The sequence below is a fragment of the Chiloscyllium plagiosum genome, unplaced genomic scaffold (genome assembly GCF_037043375.1).
Source record: "Chiloscyllium plagiosum isolate Xiang-an unplaced genomic scaffold, Cpla_swu_hap1 HiC_scaffold_53X, whole genome shotgun sequence".
Lineage (NCBI taxonomy): Eukaryota > Metazoa > Chordata > Chondrichthyes > Orectolobiformes > Hemiscylliidae > Chiloscyllium > Chiloscyllium plagiosum.
Genome location: NW_028270191.1, coordinates 12,891,031 through 12,912,069, shown reverse-complemented (window position 1 = coordinate 12,912,069; position 21,039 = coordinate 12,891,031). Strand labels below are relative to the sequence as shown.

At 42.4% G+C, this 21,039-nt stretch overlaps 1 protein-coding gene across 9 annotated transcripts in view; it reads right to left on the bottom strand.

Annotated features, from left to right (window-relative positions):
- The window catches only part of r3hdm2 (R3H domain containing 2), a 417,793-nt gene that overhangs the window by 234,588 nt on the left and 162,166 nt on the right, over positions 1-21,039 (bottom strand). For all 9 annotated transcript variants that reach the window (XM_087985520.1, XM_087985519.1, XM_087985518.1 and 6 more), the window contains 3 exons: positions 10,502-10,561; positions 5,459-5,599; positions 748-856 (listed from right to left, as the gene is read on the bottom strand). In XM_087985520.1, coding sequence (XP_087841646.1) covers positions 748-856; positions 5,459-5,599; positions 10,502-10,561 — 310 coding nt within the window. The remainder of the gene's footprint in view (positions 1-747; positions 857-5,458; positions 5,600-10,501; positions 10,562-21,039) is intronic.

The window sequence follows — 21,039 nt, the reverse complement described above, 5'->3', positions numbered from 1 at the left end:
TAGCTAGCTGCTGAGACCATCTTTGACTGTGTGAGCTTCAAACTCGACATTTTACCCAACACTGACAAAAATCACTTTTCTCCCAGACCTCCTCAACATTATTCATCTCTACCATACTGCCCACAAAAGTTTTATTTGTGCTTTTGTCACCTGTGGACTCAATTAATTCAATATTCTCTCTTCCAATTCCATCCTCCAAAATCTCGATGTTCAAAAGATACATGAGCATTTAACATGTTCTGCAAAGTGTGCTTAAGGCGATTAATGTCAGCTTAAAGTCAACAATACAATAAATGTGTTACTAAAACGCATCTTACTTGAGAGAGAGAGAGAGAGAAAAATTTTAAAATATGTGCTGCAAATACACCAATGGCTGTTTGTAGTACAAGGGCTCATGTTTCAATGGGACCTTTGTCAAATTCTTTGCATTCACAGCATCTTCTTTGTCAATTTTGGATATAATTTTCTTCTTTGCAAAATAATATTGTCGAAAGGTTCTTGAGGTACTGCTCAAGTGGATTCTTAAAACAACTCTGTTGCATGAGATGGTAACTCGCACATGTTTTCCCACCCCATCCATTCCCTCTTATACAAGTCCCCTTACAAAGAAAGTAAGAGAGTTCTCCAAGTATATCCAACACAAGAGAGAATGATGAAACAAACAGGACAGCCATTTCACAAGGATGGAAGCATTTGTTCTTTCTTTTGCTTTACAGTAAATTACCTCCTCACGACACATGAACTCACCTGGTTGTCATCTTTGTCTAGACTCGTGTCGTCTCTTTTCAAGATAAATCTCTTTTGAAAATCCATACTCTTCTCATCTTTTATATGATCTGAAAACCTCTGTTCTGGTCTATGGTGGGATAAAATAAAGACCTTAAAATTATAAACCATCAGGTTTCAGTTAAACACTGAGAAGGTCAACCACAAATTCCCTATCCTTGTTACTCATTCCATTCCCCTCCCTAACCAAACCTGGCCAATTTATCTTACTTGACCTCAAGTCGAATTTTCAACACCATATTAGCTACTGCAGGCTCAACAGTCTGAATGCCATATCCCTGCTCCTAAGTTTCATCACAACTGCTAACCTCCAGCTCCAAAGCATTCCCAGTCTCCACCCTAATTCAGTCCAAGTGCCACTGGTGTCCTTGTCCATACTTTTACTGTATTGAAATTCAGTTATTCACGAGCTCCCTTGTCCAGCCTCCCATCCATTACCGTCTGTAAATTTTACCCATTTCAAAATTATGTTAGCCAACTCCAATTCCACACCAAGTTCCACACAGCCTCTAAAATCTCTCATTTAAATGTTTGTTCTTATGTTTCAATCTCTTCATGACCTTCTGCAGCCTCCTCAAATCCCTATAACCTCCTCAGCAACCCCCAGAGATTGCTGTTTGTCTAACTCAGACCTTCTGTGCACATCAACACCCACTTCTTCATTCCACTGATGGCAGGGGTGTGCACTCACCTGACTAAGACTAGAGCACTCGAATTCCTGCCCAGGTTCCTCTACAACCCTCTCCTTTTTTTATTCCAAAGAGGATTTTAAAATTCCATCTCTTTGTCCAAACCCATAGCCACCTGTTCTAATATCTTCATTGTTCAGTATCCTTGTTTGTATGTGAGAAACAAGTTGCGATTCTAAAACAAGCCGGAGTTAAATATATCCCCATCAACACCAATTATTTTTTTAAAAAGTAAAAATTCACAGAATTGTCATTCAATAATATCCTGAATGGGGAAGAGAGGAGTAATGTCTTCAATATATTGGGAGAAAAGTATCAGTGCATCTCCTTTATTAAGTGGAAAGAATGTTTCCAATTGGAGAAGTCAAAACTAGGGGCCATATATACAAGATAGCGAACAATAAGTGCAATATGGAAATGTATTATAATTAATCATTAATTTATAATTTATTTACTCTGTGGTTAAAATGTGGGACTCATGACTACAGAAAGAGGTTGGACAAATATGTCAGAGGCTTTCAAAAGGAAAGTAGACAAGTATAGACAGGTGGAGAAATTAGACTAGCGGAGTTGCTCTTGTGGAAATCCGGCACAAACGTGATCGACCCAATGGTCTTGCTCTGTGCTGTAACCACCTGATGGTTCAACGATTAAGAGGTGCCCGTATTTGCGCAAGTCCGCCAGTAGTAGCACTGAATTTGAAAGAGAGAAGGCAAAATCGGATGCAATGGTGTTACAGTTAAATAAAGGTAATTATGAGGGCATGAGAGAGGAACTGACGAAAATAGACTGGAAGCAGAGCCTAGCGGGGAAGACAGGAGAGCAAAAATGGCAAGAGTTTGTGGGTATAATTGAGGACACCGTACAGAGGTTCATCCCCAAGAAAAGAAAGATTATCCGGGGAGGGATTCGACAGCCATGGCTGACAAAGGAAGTCAGGAAATGTATTAAAGAAAAAGAGAGATCCTATAAAGTGGCAAAGAGCACTGGGAAATCAGAAGATTGGGAAGACTACAAAAACAAACAGAGGATAACAAAGAGAGAAATAAGGAAGGAGAGGATCAAATATGAAGGTAGGCTAGCCAGTAATATTAGAAATGATAGTAAAAGTTTCTTTCAATACATAAGAAACAAACGACAGGCAAAAGTAGACATTGGGCCACTTCAAACTGATGCTGGAAGTCTAGTGATGGGAGATAAGGAAATAGCTGGAGAACTTAATAAGTACTTTGCGTCAGTCTTCACAGTGGAAGACGTGAGTAATATCCCAACAATTAAAGGGCGTCAGGGGGCTGAGTTGAGTATGGTTGCCATTACAAAAGAGAAAGTGCTAGAAAAGCTAAAAGGTCTTAAAATTGATAAATCTCCTGGCCCCGATGGGCTCCATCCTCGAGTTCTGAGGGAGGTGGCTGAGGAAATAGCGGAGGCGTTGGTTGAGATCTTTCAAAAGTCACTGGAGTCAGGGAAAGTCCCAGATGATTGGAAAATTGCTGTTGTAACCCCCTTGTTCAAGAAAAGATCAAGACAAAAGATGGAAAATTATAGGCCAATTAGCCTAACCTCGGTTGTTGGTAAAATTCTAGAATCCATTGTTAAGGATGAGGTTTCTAAATTCTTGCAAGAGCAGGGTCGGATTAGAACAAGTCAACATGGATTTAGTAAGGGGAGGTCGTGCCTGACAAACCTGTTGGAATTTTTTGAGGAGGTGACAAGTAGGTTAGACCAGGGAAACCCAGTGGATGTGGTCTATCTAGACTTCCAAAAGGCCTTTGATAAGGTGCCACACGGGAGGCTGCTGAGCAAAGTGAGGGCCCATGGTGTTCGAGGTGAGCTACTGGTATGGATAGAGGATTGGCTGTCTGACAGAAGGCAGAGAGTTGGGATAAAAGGTTCTTTTTCGGAATGGCAGCCGGTGACAAGCGGTGTCCCGCAGGGTTCAGTGTTGGGGCCGCAGCTGTTCACGTTATATATTAATGATCTGGATGAAGGGACTGGGGGCATTCTAGCGAAGTTTGCCGATGATACAAAGTTAGGTGGTCAGGCAGGTAGTACGAGGAAGTGGGGAGGCTGCAGAAGGATCTAGACAGTTTGGGAGAGTGGTCCAGGGAATGGCTGATGGAATTCAATGTGAGCAAATGCAAGGTCTTGCACTTTGGAAAAAAGAATACAAGCATGGACTACTTTCTAAATGGTGAGAAAATTCATAAAGCCAAAGTACAAAGGGATCTGGGAGTGCTAGTCGAGGATTCTCTAAAGGTAAACGTGCAGGTTGAGTCCATGATTAAGAAAGCGAATGCAATGTTGTCATTTATCTCAAGAGGGTAGGAATATAAAAGCACCGTTGTGCTACTGAGACTTTATAAAGCTCTGGTTCGGCCCCATTTGGAGTACTGTGTCCAGTTTTGGTCCCCACACCTCAGGAAGGACATACTGGCACTGGAGCGTGTCCAGCGGAGATTCACACGGATGATCCCTGGAATGGTAGGTCTAACATACGAGGAATGGCTGAGGATCCTGGGATTGTATTCACTGGAGTTTAGAAGATTAAGGGGAGATCTAATAGAAACTTACAAGATAATACATGGCTTGGAAAGGGTGGACGCTAGGAAATTGTTTCCGTTAGGCGAGGAGACTAGGACCCGTGGACACAGCCTTAGAATTAGAGGTGGTAAATTCAGAACAGAAATGCGGAGACATTTCTTCAGCCAGAGAGTGGTGGGACTGTGGAATTCATTGCCACAGAGTGCAGTGGAGGCTGGGACGCTAAATGTCTTCAAGGCAGAGATTGATAAATTCTTGATGTCACAAGGAATTAAGGGCTACGGGGAGAATGCAGGTAAGTGGAGTTGAAATGCCCATTAGCCATGATTGAATGGCGGAGCGGACTTGATGGGCCGAATGGCCTTACTTCCACTCCTATGTCTTATGGTCTTATGAATTGCACAGGTTCCACTGACCCAAAACCTCAGTCCATTATCTATGGTTGGGTCTTTGGAAGGAATGGCATCCTCAACCCTATTATTTGAAACTAAGAGAAAAACTTGGAGGGAATCAACAATACAACCAATAAACACTTAAGTTATATTGCTAAAGCATTCCCACATGAAACCTGGCGCAGTGGACACACAGCCTTTGTCTCTGTGATAGACCAACCTTACTCTATACAGAAAGGTGGTTGTTGTACAGCTCTCAAATATTTCATGCGTGGGTTCATGCATACATGATAGTCAGTCTGCTGCCTGAAAAAAGCATACTTTCTTTATTTTTCCCTGTAAAAAGTCACATGCAGCTCCCCAATTTCCAAATATACTTTGTTCTTGCAAAATCAGGATTCCCACATTGTTTTTATCCAGAAATATCCAGTTAGTTTCAGGCACAAATGCGTTTTGCCAACATCTTTTCAGTTCTCATTAAAGGAACTGCAATTCAATCAAAGGGGGGCAGTGGGGCTAACAGAATAGAAAGAAACTAATTTCTTTTCATGCAATGTAGTGCACATTATTACTACATCGGGGGAGGGGGTGGTCTCTATTTGCACAATGCAGTCCTGTCATATTCGTATAGTCATGCTGGACAAAAAAAATGATCTTTTCAGTGCCAACAGTCGACCACAATAAAACTTGTAAAAATGTGAACTGGGCAAGATCAGAGTGCAGCATATGCAACACTCGTAAATGTATCCAAGTGGAAGAAAGGACTCGATCCAAATATGGAATTAATGAATGAGAAATTTTAACCTGCACACAACACAGCTATTCCACCATTCTTCCACCATCCCGAAAATTAAGTGGATTTAATAAAAAGAAAAATCACTATAACCAGCAACTTTGAAACGGACATGCAAACGGTTCATCAGTAATTGGCCAGTAAAGTAAATGCCCACTCTAAATGTGGCCACCATAATAGTTGATGGCCAAATCGCAATGGTGGGAATTTCACTGAGAAACGCATGTAAGAATGGTTTTTAATCACAATATACTTACATTCTTGTATTTACTGTCTTATTAATTATAACAGCTTTTCCAGTTTGGTCAACATTGTGATCCATTCCAAAGTACGCAGCCACCCTGTGTAAGAGCATTCTGTGGTAGGAGGTCATCTGAGGAAATTTCTTGTACTGATTACTGAAAACAACAAAGTTAAATAAAATGTCTTGCACACAAGCTGTAACTACAACGTTTTCATTTTGATGAAGTTGATTTTATAAAAGAGTGAATGAAACAAGAGAGATTAACACTATTTCTTGACTTTGAATGTTTAATCCAGGCTCATCCCTCCAGTGGAGAACAGAAGAGATGTTGCATTGTTGCAGGTATCATTCTGAACCCCATCCTTGTGTCAAGTAAATGTTAAAGATCTGATTGCACTACTAGAAGGGCAGGGAGTTCTCCCAATATTCTGGACAACACCAAAACAGATGAACTGGTAATGTGTGCAGGTCTATACTCTGTTCAAATTAGCTGTCATGTCAGCGACTGCACTTGAGAAATAACTTTTTGGCTCATCAGAGCCTTGGGAAGTGATATGGTGCATTATGAATTTGGGGTTATTTTATTCCAGTGGTCAGCCATATGCTTGCTTATTTACCAAGTCGTACCTTTAACGCTAAGGGAAAATAACATGCTAGCCTACTTATTTTGCTTAGTTTATAGTTTTTACAACTTTACACGAGAAATTTATGACACCTTCATTTACTCAAAATTCTGAAGCAGGAGAAAATCATAGCCATAGGAAGTAATAGCAAGTAAGTTCACAAGAGCAAAACATCAAAATCCCTGATTGAAATCAATAACCGAATAAACTAATTTATGCACACACAATTTCTTGACTTACAAGCCTAAATCTTCTTACAATTGGATCATTGACTGCTGGATGACTGAATACGACTTTTGAACTCATCTGAAGACCTTTAGGAACACTGTCAAGACTGCAATACTCCAGCAATGCTTATTTTATTTTGTAAATTTTCTGAGGTCAACTAAAAACACAAAGTGCTGTGATGCTCTACCTTACTGGACACCAGCAAAAGGAAGTGCTTGATTATCAGCATCTCATTAGGGATAGCTGCAGAACACAGATGAGGCTCTTTGGCCCTCGATGTTGTGCTGACCTTTTATCCTACTATAAGATCAAACTAACCTACATTCCCTACATGTTACTATCATCCATATGCCTATCCAAGAGTTGCTTAAACACCCTTAAATGTATCTGATTCTACTCCCACTGCCAGCAGTGCATTCCACACACCCACCACCCTCTGCATAAAGAACCCACTTCTGACATCTCCCATAAACCTTCCTCCAATCTCCTTAAATTATGGCCCCGTCATGATAGCCATTTCTGCCCTGGGAAAAAAAATCTCTGGCTATCCATTCATCATCTTGTACACCTCCATCAAGTCAACTCTCATCCTTCTTCGCTCCAATGAGAAAAGCCCTAGCTCCCTGAACCTTTCTGCATAAGACATGCCCTCCAGTCCAGGCAGCATCCTGGTAAATCTCCTCTGCACCCTCTCTAAAGCTTCCACATCCTTCCTATAAGGAGGTGACCAGAACTGAACACAATATTCCAGGTGTGGTCTAACCAGGGCTAGACAGAGCTGCAGCATAACCTCGTGGCTCTTAAACTCAATCTCCCTGCTTATGAAAGCCAACACCATATGCCTCCTTAACAACCCTATCCACCTGGGTGGCAACTTTGAGGGAACTATAGACGTGGAACCCAAGATCCCTCTGTTCCTCCAAACTGCCAAGAATCCGGTCTTTAACCCTGTATTCAAAGAAACCCAAACATATAAATAGAAAGCAGAAATCATCAGCTGTGCTTCGCCTGGAGGCCCACTGAAGATGTTACCTCGTAGGATGACGAAACGTCTGGAAATGAACCTTCCAGCTCAGCGAGTAAACCTAGATCCAGATCCTGTCAATGTCACGTTGCAACCTACAACAGCCCTCCACACTATCCACAACTTCTCCAACCTTCGTGTCATCGGCAAACTTACTAACCCACCCTTCCACTTCCTCATCCAAGTCATTTACAAAAACCACAAAGAGCAGAGGTCCCAGAACCGATCCCTGCAGAACACCACTGGTCACCGAGCTTCAGGCTGAATATTTTCCATCTACTACCACCCTGTCTTTTGTGGGCCAGCCAATTCTGTATCCAGACAGCCAGATTTCCCTGTATCCCATGCCTCTGTACTTTCTGAATGAGCCTACCATTGGGAATCTTATCAAAAACCTTGCTAAAATCCATACCCACCACATCCACCTATTTTCATCAATGGGTTTTGTCACATCCTCAAAGAATTCAATAAATCTTGGCATGGCCTGTCCCTCACAAAGCTACACTGACTACCTCTAATCAAGGTATGCTTTCCCAAATAATCATAAATCCTGTCTCTTAGAATCCTCTCCAATAATTTGTCCACCACCGACGTAAGACTGACTGGTCTGTAATTCCCAGGGTTATCCCTATTCCCTTTCTTGCACAAAGGAATAACATTTGCCACCCTCTAATCATCTGGTACTACTCCAGTGGACAGTGTGAATGCAAAGATCATCACCAAAGGCGCAGCAATCTCTTCCCTCACTTCCTGTATGAACCTTGGGTATATCCCGCCAGGCCCAGGGGATTTATCTGAACTCGTGTTTTTCAAAACTTCCAGCACATCCTCCTTCTTAACATCAACATGCTTGAGCCTATCAGCCTGTTTCACTCTGTCCTCACAAACGAAAAGGTCCCTCTCAATAGTGAATACTGAAGTAAAATATTCATTAAATGACCTCCTCGAACTCCAGGCACAAGTCCTCTCCATTATCCCTGATTGGCCCTACCCTCACTCTGGCCATCCTCTTGTTCCTCACATAGGTGTAGAACACCTGGAAGTTTTCCTTAATCCTACCTGCCAAGGCTTTTTCATGCCCCCTTCTAGCTCTCCTAAGTCCATTCTTCAGTTCCTCCCTGGCTACCTTGCAATCCTCTAGAGCCCTGTCTGATCCTTGCTTCCTCAACCTCAAGTAAGCTTCCTGCTTCCTCTTGACGAGATGCTCCACATTTCTTGTCATCCAAGGTTCTTTCAACCTACCATCCCTTCCTTGCCTCAGTGGGACATACCTGTCCAGCACTACCAGCAAGTGCTCCCGAAGCAACCTCCACATTTCTGTCGTGCACTTTCCTGAGAATATCTATTCCCAATTTATGTTCCACAGTTCCTTCCCATACGGTTTGCTCCTATCCCTCTCCATGACTATAGCAAAGGTCAGGGAGTTGTGATCGCTATCAGTGAAACGCTCTCCCACTGAGAGATCTGACACGTGACCTGGTTCTTTGCCAAGCACCAAATCCAATATGGCCTCCCCTCTAGTCAGCCTATATATTATATAGAATCCATCCTGGACACACCTGACAAAGTCTGCTCCATCCAAACTATTTGTACGAAGGAGGTTCCAATCAATATTAGGGAAGTTGAAGTCACCGATGACAACAACCCTGTTACTTCACATGTCCAAACTCTGCCTCCCAATCTGCTCCTCTGTGTCTCTGCTGCTATTGGCAGATCTATGAAAAACTCCCAATAAAGTGACAGCTTCTTTCCTGTTTCTGACTTCCATCCATAGTGACTCTGTAGACAAACTCTCCTCGACAACCTCCCTTTCTGCAGCTGTGATACTATCCCTGATTAGCAATGCCACTCCTCCACCTCTTTTCGCCCTCCCTTTTCCTTTTGAAACATCTAAACCCCAGAACATCCAACAACCATTCCTGCCCCTGTGATATCCAAGTCTCCCTAATGGTCACAACATCATAGCTCCAATTACTGATCCATACTCCAAGTTCATCACCCACATTCCTGACACCTCTTGCGTTAAAATGGACACACTTCAACCCAATACATTGACTGCAACGTTGCCCTATCAACTGTCTATCCTCTCAGTCTCTCTGCACGCTGAATCTGCCTGTTCACCAGCTGCCCCATTCTCTGATCTGTAGCTCTAGTTCTCATCCCCCTGCCAAACTAGTTTAAACCTTCCCGAAGAGCTCTAGCAAACCTCCCGCCCAAGATATTGGTGTCCCTCCAGTTCAGGTGCAATCCGTCCTCTTTTTACAGGTCCCACCTTCCCCAAAGGTATCCTAATATCTGAAGCCCTCCCTCCTACACCAGCTCTGCAGCCATGTGTTCAGCTACACTCGCTCTCTGTTCCTGCCTCACTAGCACGTGGCACCGGTAGCAACCCTGAGATTACTACTCTGCTCGTCCTGCCTTTTAGCTTCTAACCTAACTCCTATATTCACTCTGCAGGTCCTCATGCCTTTTCCTAGCTATGTCTAGCTGCTCAGCCTTCCCCTTAAGACGACCTAGAGGACGACATTGAGTCGCATCAGTAACTGCAGAGGAGCGAGATAGGAGGGTAAGTGGACTTTGTAACTCCTTGGAGTCCAGGACACTTCTCATCTCCAGAACCTAATCCTTGGATGTTTGTGCTCATTCCCTTACTCTCAGCGCCATTTGAAACATGTCTGAAATAGCAGACTTGACCACTTACAGTGCAGCTGAGTGCATACAGTCCCTATATAGCACTCAATAGCTAGTTTAACATTTCTAGTCATGTTTAATTAATGTCATCAACAATTAGGGTTAAAGTCGCATGCTAAAGCAGACCCTCAAAAGCAGTATCTTATTAACACAGGACCTATCTAGTACGTGTTTCTGGAGTTCTTGTGGCACAGTGGTAGTGTCTCTACCCCGAGCCAGAAGTCCCATGCTCCAGTCCCACCTGCTCCAGAGGTGTGTTATAATGTGCCTGAATAGGTTCATTAAAAGGATCTCTAGTCCCTGTTTCCACCCATGTAGCAAAATAACCTCATTATTAGGACTGCATATTTTCTTTGCTCAAAGCAAAAATGATCAAATTAACTTTAAAAATGTTATTCACATGTAAAATATCTTCCAATATGCAATGCAACTGGACTATAACTTGTTTTCATTGACACACTTTTCACACAGACAGCAATAAGTTACTTACTTATTATCACCGATGAAGTCCAGAATTTCTTGTTCTAATTTTAGCAGCATCATCCTGTCCCTAGAAGATACAATCATGGATTTACCCAGAATAATTGACATAGTGCAGTAAAATTGAGGAATACATGTACAAAGTAACTAGCATGATTTCCTAGTGTCACCACCATAGAGACAATTAACTTTAAAACAAAATTGAACTTGCAGTTGATAGCTGAAAGGCCACCACCACAAGGTTTTACATTTTAAGACTTTTACTGTAACGAACAGACTAACTTCATAACTGACGAAACATTGCTGTTGTAGTCAACTTGTAAACTAAAAGTACAGAAACAGAAATTTCCCCTTTAACTTTTAACCAAGATAATCCATCTCAATTTAGTTCACACTGTCCTTTTAAGTAGTCATTCAACTTTTCCCCAATTCAAAGTGATTGTTTAGATCCCAAGGGTTCAATTCTGTTTCTTTCCTAGCTTGGGAACTGTTAACTCGAAAATTATCTTTCAGTGAGAGATTCCATGGAGAATTTTACCACTGGAGCAATCTCAACTCTTCCCCCCGCCTGCCTCCAGTCACAGTACATTGGCCAAGCCAGTACAAGAGAGTGGGAACTTCTAATACAAATTCTGCCGAACACAAATCAAGCATCTGCAATCTGTTGTATCAGCTTTAAAACTTTGTGACAGAGCCTGGTTCTGCCCATCATGGCGAATGTCTGTTAAATGCTCATTTAGGTGCTCTAAAAATTAAACTCTTTTCGGACAAAGACACGAATATGCACTGTTAAAAAAGTATTTGCATATTAAACATTTTTAGCAGATTAAAACACTTGACTACTGAAAACAACAGTGTCAGCAGTAAATTGCAGCTGTATAATTTGGAGATGCCGGTGTTGGACTGGGGTGTACAAAGTTAAAAATCACACAACACCAGGTTATAGTCCAACAGGTTTATTTGGAAGCACTAGCTTTCGGAGCGCTGTTCCTTCATCAGGTGGTTGTGGAGTATCAGATTGTAAGACACAGAATTTAAAGAAAAAGTTTATAGTGGGATGTAATTCAAAAATAACTTGTTTGTTAAGTCTCTCATCTGTTAGAAAGACCATGATAGTTTCACTTCTTCCATATGTAAATCACAAAACTTTTTTGAAAAGTAACTTTTCAAAAAGTTCAAAAACTTTTTTGAAGAGTTACATTCTCAGGTTAACTTTAACAATTGGTGTCAGCCCAGATAATATATTGAAGGTGTTAGCCCCCTGTGTTCCCTATCTGTGCCATAATGTTTAGACTGATTCTAATCTAAAAAATGAGTTAACCGAGTCTTACATGGATTCATGCAGTTTTTGAGCAAAGTACAATGTAACTCTGCAAGTACAAGTTCACCCCACAGACGTATATGTATATAGTGTGTGCACGTGTGTATATGTCTGTTTGGGGTGGGGGGTTGTGAGTGTCTGTGAGAATGTGTGTGTGAGAGTGTGTAAAGGGGCCTACGTCTGTGAGAAGATGCACGTGGGAGTGTGTGTGAGTGTCTGTGTGTGCATATAGTGCAATGGTGGTCACCTGTAGTGTGACAAGAACCAAAGGTCCCGGTTGAAGCCCTCCCTATGGGAAGTTCGGTACCCATAGGGAGGGCCTCAACCGGGACCTTGGGTTCATGTCACACTACAGGTGCCCACCATTGCACTATATACACACTCACACACACTCCCACGTGCACCTTCTCACAGACTTAGGCCCCTTTACACACTCTCACATACACATTCTCACAGACACTCACAACCCCTCACTCCAAACACACACACACACAATCCCACATATACATATACGTTTTTGGGGTGAACCTGTACTTGCAGAGTTACATTGTACTTTGCTCAAAAACTGCATGAATCCATGTAAGACTCGGTTAACTCATTTTTTAGATTAGAATCAGTCTAAACATTATTGCACAGATAGGGAACACGGGGGCTAATACCTTCAACATATTATCTGAACTGACACCAATTGTTAAAGTTAACCTGAGAATGTAACTTTTCAAAAAAGTTTTGTGATTTACATATGAAACTATCATGGTCTTTCTAACAGATGAGAGACTTAACAAACAATCAAGTTATTTTTAAATGTATAATTTCAGTTGCACCACACTGTAAACTTTTGCTATAAATTCTGTGTCTTACAATCGTGTACTCCACAACCATTTGACGAAGGAGCGGCGCTCTGAAAGCTAGTGCTTCCAATTAAACCTGTTGGACTATAGCCTGGTGTTGTGTGATTTGTAACTTAGTAGTTGTATAAAGTTAATTTCCCTCAGGCGGTGTGCTATTAACTAGTATGGTCCAGCTGCAATGCTGGAGACTACCTAGAAATAGGGAAGAGGTGATGGTTACAAGCTCTTTAAGGAATAATTGGGGCGAGTGTGACTGGGTGTATACATATGGTATCCCTATGGCACAGTGGACAGTGGCAATGTCCCTATCTCTGAGCCAGGAGGCTTGGATTCAGGCCCCGCCGGTCCTGGATTTTTTTTTCATTCATTCACAGGATGAGGGCATCGCTGACTTGTCCCAGAGGGCAGTTAAGAGTCAACCACATTACTGTGCAGTTCAGACCAGGTAGGGATGGCAGTTTCCTTCCCTAAAGGACATTAGTGAACCAGAAGGGTTCTTCTCGACAGTCAACATTTTCATGATCATCTTTACTCTCAATTCCAGATTTCTATTGAATTCAAATTCCATTATCTGCCATGGTGGGATTTGAACCCAGGTCCCTGGAACGTTATCTGGGCCTCTGGATTAACAGTCCAACAAGACCACTGGGCCAACACCCCCACCTGTGTGTCATAATATGACCATGATTAAAATAAATGCATGTGGGGTATGCAATCAATAGGTTGCAGTGTCGTGATGTGAGAGTTGGAATAAAACTCTGACCAGATATCCCTCTGTCCAAACAACCTTTAACATGTGGTATTTAACACAGTAGCAGAAGATGGTTAGTTGTTTACAAGTCAAAGAGTAATTTGGAGAAAATTTCACAGATGTGGCTGAATCTAAATGCAAAGATTTGGGGCATGATCAAGCCACAACCAGTGGAAGAATGAAGTAACCAAGTGGACCTAGCCCATGAAAGTGATTCCGGGGATGGCAGTACTGACATATGAAGAGAGACTGGATCGCTGAGGACTATATTCACTGGAGTTTAGAAGAATAGCCGGGAGGGGATGAACGTTGGAATCTCAGAAACCTATACATTTTAACATGACTAATCAGGGTAAACACAGGAAGGATGTCCCTGATAACTGAGGAGTCCAGAGGCAGGGGTAATAGTTCAAGGATACAGACTGAGATGAGAAGAATTTTCTTTACATAATGAGTGGTGAGACGGTGGAATTCTTTGCAACAGAAAAAAAGGTTGAGGACAAAGCACAATGTTTTCAAGAAGATCGACATAATTCTTGGGACAAAAAGGAATAAGGAAAAAGCAGGAACGGGATACTGAGTTGAATGATGATACAGGATGGTGAAGCAGGTACAAAGGGCGTGCTCGAGCTTCTGTTTTCCACCTTCCCATGTACTTCACTGTAAGAGAAACTAGGAAAGGCCTCCACTCTTTTGCTACATACAAAAATACAACGTTGTTAACGATCATGGATTGTGTTTATCAAAAAGATGATTTACTACTGCTTATGAAGTATGGTCAGATTTTGACACACTCAGAAAGAGTGAAGGTAATTCCATGCAAGAGTACATTATGGAATTCAGCAGATTACTCCCAGGACTACAGAAATTCTGTTTGGAAATTCCCCAAATCTATGTTGTCATTTCAGCTGTTTGACTGGGCCAAAGTATCAAAATTAGACAGACTTCATGGACTGAATCTCATCACAATTAGGCAAAGCGTTAGTTTCATGGAATTTCATGGATGGGTTTTGCTTTCTGACATCTTGCGAGTTTCTTTGTGATAGCTTACCAAAAACGCCTCATTAACTACTTGCCACCTATGGTACCCCTCTCATCCTGTGCAAACACATCTTGGCTGGAAGAACTCACCAGCGCCCAGATATCTGACAACCTCCACCGTTAAAAGGTATTTGTGCATCCAGACAAGCACCATCAGTCCAGAGCTGCCATGCACAGTTCCTGATATTTGCCCCAGACATGGCAGACAAGGGAACTTGACCCCTCGCCTTATGGTAGATGCTTGGATGGCAGGTGGATGGTGCAGGAATGTCCTCTTTCTCCAGGACTTCCAGAAGAGGCCACGACATGGCAGGTCTGAGGTTGCCGCCTGGGTCAGTACAGCCTTGAGGAACACGCAGCAATATAGGAAACCAACCAATAATTTCTCCACTTACTCTGTACTTGCTATTTCATGCACCTCCCATAAAGGCTCATGCTCAACCACTTTCATGATTGCATGCTGAAATTTCCCTCATTTGCTCTCAAACTCCCCAGCTCCCCACACCACTGCAGGTGTTCTGTGCTGCTGGCTCACTCCCTCAAAAAAAAACTTCACCACTCTTTCCCCCACCTGCACCAACCATAACAGTGTGTCATCCACTTTCATCTCCTTTAGCTCCACCTCTACTCTCAGTCCAGGAAGAAACAGCTCACAACAGGGCAGAAATATCCAAGATAAGTTATGAACTACCCAACATTTGGCTCCTCACCTGTTACAAGAAGAACCTGACCATGACCGCCTGAGTGGCTAACTGGCCCCTGGGCTGGTATCGGAGGCTGCTTTTCACTGTGCTTGGACCCCTGAGCAAAGGCTATTTTCCTTAATTTGCCTGAGAACTGCTGACAACCACAACAAGCTTCCTTGCTTTGTGTTTGTGCTCAACAACAAGGCAATGCAGAAGTACTGAAAGCCTGGCAACTCAGGCTGAGAGGGCAAAACGCAAAAAGGCAAGGCAAAGACAGGGGATATTGTGGCACCCATGCTAGCTCAAGGGGAGTGCTGAGAGAGCAAGCGAGTGACCTCAAGATGCAGCCTGGATCAATCTGTGAGTGAATTGCCAGTCCCATGTGTAAAAGGTATCCCTGCAGCAACATTACAATGAGAGGAGCAGCACAGAAGTGCATGAGCACACAGTGTATCGGAGATTTGCCATGATGAGGTGGGGCATGGAGGGAAGAGACTGGCATGTCAGATGCCAGTTCCATTGACAAAGGGTGCATGCAGCTGGAGTCCATGGAGTCTGCCCTGAGACATTGCTGCGAGGTGTCCGAGATGGCTGCTGGGGAGGTAAACAGTGAGTTGACATCATCAGGTGCAGACCCTAACTTTCAGGTCAGGAATTGTCAACATTCAGTTTTCTGGCAGCAGGTGATAGAAAAGGAAGCTGCATATTAACAAGGCAAGATTGGCAATTAATGAGGCCAACAAGAAGCAATGACCCTTCTTAATAGGCAGCTGATCACCCCCTCGCGAGAATCGCATCTTGATGCCTGGAACTCTGTTTGAAAATGCAATGAGCTGCTCTTAACATCAAGGTAGACTTCGGGCAATTTCTCACTCTTGCCCATGTCTTTCAGGCTCCCATAAGATTCCAATCCTAACTTTAATAGGAGTTACCTTGACGGACAAACATAAACTGCTAGGACAAAAAAGTCAGACACACTAAAAATATTCTTTGGAAAATGTTTCTTCATGAGAATGGGCTAACAATATCATCAAAATGCAGGACACAAACAAGGGCTAAAACATTCCTTTTTGTACTAAGAGAAACACATCTGGCAATTTTGAGAAACAGAAAAAATGTGTGAATTGTAACAAAAGACTGAAACCATAGACACCCAAGGTATAGTCAACTGTCATTTCAGACATGATTGCCATATGAATGTATTGGTAACACTGCACTGATGAACGTGTTGGGTGGCAGCATCTTTCAATCGCACAGTATTAGAACACAGGCGAGTGTGTGGTGCTGGAAAAGCACAGCAGGTCAGGCAGCATCCGAGGAGCAGGAGAATCGACTTTTCAGGAATTCCTGATCATGGGCTTATGCCCAAAATGTCGATTCTCCTGCTCCTCGGATGCTGCCTGACCTGCTGTGCTTTTCCAGCGCCACACTCTCGACTCTGATCTCCAGCAGCTGCAGTCCTCACTTTCTCCTAGTGTTAGAACACAGTTTTTTTTGTTACAGCACATGGTAAACATGTGGGAGGTTTTCTTCCCCATGTTTGATCTGGTGCCAGGACTCCTGGAGCAACTCCCTTCCAAATGAATACCATTGTGCCATCACTTCTTCTGGGTCTGTCCTTCCAGTGGGACCTTTCTGGTGCCATAATTGATGCCAGGAGGTCCATCAGTTTCATTCCCCTCTTTTGACTTTGTCGCAATTGATACAACTGAATGGCTTGCTAGGCCATTTCAGAAGGCAGTTATGAGCCATCCACATAGCTACATGTCTGGAGTCACATGTGGCACAGCTGTTTTCCTTCCCTCAAGGACATCAGTGAACCAAATGGGCTTTAAAAATAATTGACACGGGTTTCATGGTCATCACTAGATTTTTAATTCCAAATTTTATTAAATCTGCCATGGTGAGATTTGAACCTGCTTCTCAGCACATTACCAGGGTCTCTGTTTTGCTTGTCCAGTGACAGTGCCATAAGGCCATCACCTCCCCTTTAGCTGGAGGAATTGTGAAGTCTCATTGGACTGGTGAACTGAAATTGAACTTGGCACCCAAACGAGGCTAGATGCCAGTTTTGAGACCTTAGAATGGAGTTCAACTGTGACAAATTCCAAGGTGGGAATTATTATTTGGGTGAACAAATTTCCATCAAGAAAGATGCCAGGATATGAAATTTTTCATGTTACCACTGATGCAAATATCTCCAATGCGTTCTTGAGTACTGGAGGGTTTGTTTTTCCCCCTCTGTTAGGAAAGGGTGGTAGCTTGAGAAGCTAAAAAGATCTGAAGATCAGTTAAAAAGTGCTTAGCAGTCGTAATTTGCACTCTTATTGAGGCAATAAACAAGTTTTTTTTTTAAAAAACACAAAAATGTTGGAACAGTTTCTAAGAAGGAATTCAGCAGCAACACCCATCGAGTGTTGTATCAATAATAGGCCACTATGGGATAATGTACATTCAACAAAACACATAAATGAAAATAAAAAATCAGTTTTAAAACATGCTGGAGGGTGGAGAAATCTCTAAATTGAAAAAGGCAGATAGCAGCAAGCTGTAAGAAAGTAATAGAAGTACTGGAAAAAGAACATTTGGAATTCGAATGTACACAGGAAAAAAGTGAGAATATCATATCTTATCAGGTTATGCAATATGTCGTCATTTTGCATTTCTCATACTGTTTCTCGTATTAAATACATTAATTCACTTTAGAAAGAAAAAAGAAAGCAAATCTGTTATCAACTAGTAGTGTCTGGCATGGATGCCTCAGACTAAAGAAAGTGGGGCACATGTGATGACTACAATTTAAACAGGGGATAACTGGGTAGGAACTTGACTGGGTGTATATATGGGAAATAAGGGGGTCTTGTGGCATAGTCTGGGCCAGGAGGCCTGGGCTCATGTCCTGCTTCAGAGGAGTATCATAACACATTTGAACATTGTGATGATGCTGCTCCTTTAACAAGGTTATGTTGTCCTTGTTGTTTTTTCCCAGAGGGATCATAAAAGCGAAGGTGCTGTACGTCTGGAAATATCTACTTGAGAAAGCTTTTCAGTGTTTTTTAAAATCACTTGTACAATGAAAGGGGAGTCGCCAGTTCTCCCAGCTCAGGGTTTGGTTTGGTTTGATTTTAGCAAGGTGTTGTTGTTTGCAGCTGCTGGTCATGTCTTAGCTGGGGACCCAGAGAAGCAGTTCCAAGCTGATTCTCATTGATTCTCATTCTCTCTCTGTTTGATTTTACCTTTTTTTTGCCAAGGGGGCGTTTATGGGGATGTTGCAAGTATTTGGAACAGCATCAAATTGCAATAGAGTTGAATGAATTTTCAGATAGGTTAAGTTATTCTAAATTTGGTTCTGTTTTGTTCGTGTTTCATCCAGTAAACTGTAAATAAATTGTTTTGTTTAAAACGGAGTGGTTGGGCCAGCTGCATCACTCCTGGAATATCCACCTTACACCTGCTTAATACAACTAGAAAAAGGCAGGGGCTGGGCTACCTTCTTGAAATGCTTTGAGGGAGTCTGGCCTGGTCCATAACAACAGGCTGATTAGAAAATACGTGTAACTCCTATTCTTAGGGGGTCTTGTGGTGCAGTGATGGTGTCCCTACCTCTAAGCCAGGAGGGCCTGGGTCCAAATCCACCCACTTCAGGTGGTGTGTGATAGCATATCTGAACCCACTGATTAAGAATATCTATACCGGGAACAATTCATCAGTGGTGGGAGGCTTGTGATTTGAGTTGAAATGAAACTGTCTAAATAGGTATATGCCGCAACTCTGTCCAGCCAACTGGTGTTTCGCATGGTGGACTAGGGACTTTGAGCAAAATGCTTATTTTTTTGTGTTAATCCTATTTTCAAGCTGTGTTAAACAAACTGCACCAGGTTCCCACTCTTAATTATATCCAGGAATATTTTTAAATGAAGCGCAAGAATAAAAACTGACTGTGATGGTTTCGGGAGGATGTTATAATTGGCAACATGCAAATGATTCTGAAACTGAGCAAAATAAAAAAATACACATTTTTTTAAAACCGGTGCAATTTTCAGTCCACCTTGCTCGGGATTGCATGTTGTGTCCAAAGCAGGAACTCAACTCCAAAATCAAATAAGCCAAGTCAGCCAAGAAGTCAAATGCATGACAGTAACTTACCTTTTATAGTCTGAATGAATTCTGTCAACTCAAATTAACAGATCGAAAATCAGACAACTCAAAAAGTATCACAAAAATGATATGAAAGCTGCATACACAGAACTCGAGCAGTCAAGAGTCAAAACGGTTTACAATGATGAGTGTAACTAAATACAGGGCTAAGACTCAAAGTACTGGGCCAAGTCAAAAATAAACTCCTAGAAATGCAGTCACAAAATACTGATGAATGTGCTATCTAATCCATGGCATAACATCGGGCATAAACTGGAATATATTCTGTATAATTTTTGTTTTGCTTCTTGTTGCTAATTGTCGCTCAAGTACATCATTTTAAAAAAGAAAGTTTGTCAGAAGCTGAAGTTCCAGGATCCACACTCCGGTGCATCACTGCCACATCCCTCATTCAACCATTATCTTCAGGCCAATGAAGAGTGAAGGAGGAAAAGCAGCAGATATTCTGAAGAGTTATATGACTACATGGTGAAATTGCAACACAGGACTCAACCATGCTGAAGACCAGAAGCAGCATGCAATATACAAAGCAAAGCAATCTCACAACCAAACAGTCAGACCAAAGCGGCACAGTCCAACCATATTCAATCATGAGTGGTGGTGGACATTTGAACTATTAGGAAGAGGCAGCTTATTAGGGAAGCCAAAACATTAATGCAAAAGATACGACTGAAGTATCTGCAATCATCTTCAGCCAGAAATACCAAGTTGATAATCCATCTCGGTCTATTCCAGAGGCCCCTGCACCACAGATGTGTTTTCAGCCAATTTAATTCATTCCATGTGATAATAAGCTCCACAACACTCAACAAACGCGACATGATCAAGAGCAAAGCAGCTTTCTTGATTGACACCCCCCCCCCACCCCATCATCTTCCAACATTCCTTCTCTCCACCACCAATGCATAGCAGCAGCAGTGTGTACCATAAACAAAATGCAATGCAGCAAGTTACCAAGACTCCTTCAACAGCACTTTCCAAATGCACAACCTTTACCGCCTAGAAGGACAAAAGGTAGCAGGCACATAGGAGATCTGGCAGATGGTGATGTTCCTAACAAGTTATACACCATCCTGATGTGGGACTCTATCAACAGCTCCTCACTGCTGTGTGGTCAAAATCTCTTCCTAACCGCACTGTGAGAGCACTGATGCCCCAAGGACTGCAACAGTTCAAATAGGTGCCACCGCCACCTTCTCAAGGGAAATTAAAGATGAGCAAACAATGGCCATGCCAGCGATACTCATTCTCTGAATAAATTTTTTTTTTAAAAAAATCAATCATTACTGCGTCCAACCTGACTGACTGAGGTGAGTCATATTTTCTAATGCCTCAGCCAGTTACCACTGAAATCTAGGTCCAGCCACTTTCCATTACCCTCAGGCACAGTGTCCAAAGTGGACAAAGTGCATTATGATGCAAATCTTACATCATTGTTCCCACCATATATGGAGTATTACACTCAGGTTTAATAGTTAACCCCTGCTCCTGGTATTAGCTCAGTTGGCTGGATGGCTGGTTTGGAATGCAGAATGACACCAATCACGTGGCATTAATGACCAGTTGAGGTCACCATGAATGTTCTACTTTCTCAGCCTTGGCCCTCGCCTGAGGCATGGTGACCCTCAGGTGAAACCACCAGCAGTCATCTCTCTCTCTAATGAGACTCCACTAGGACTATGGCGACTTTAGCTTTGCTTTATTCCTGGCTTTACGCTTTCTGGAGAACACATTGGATGG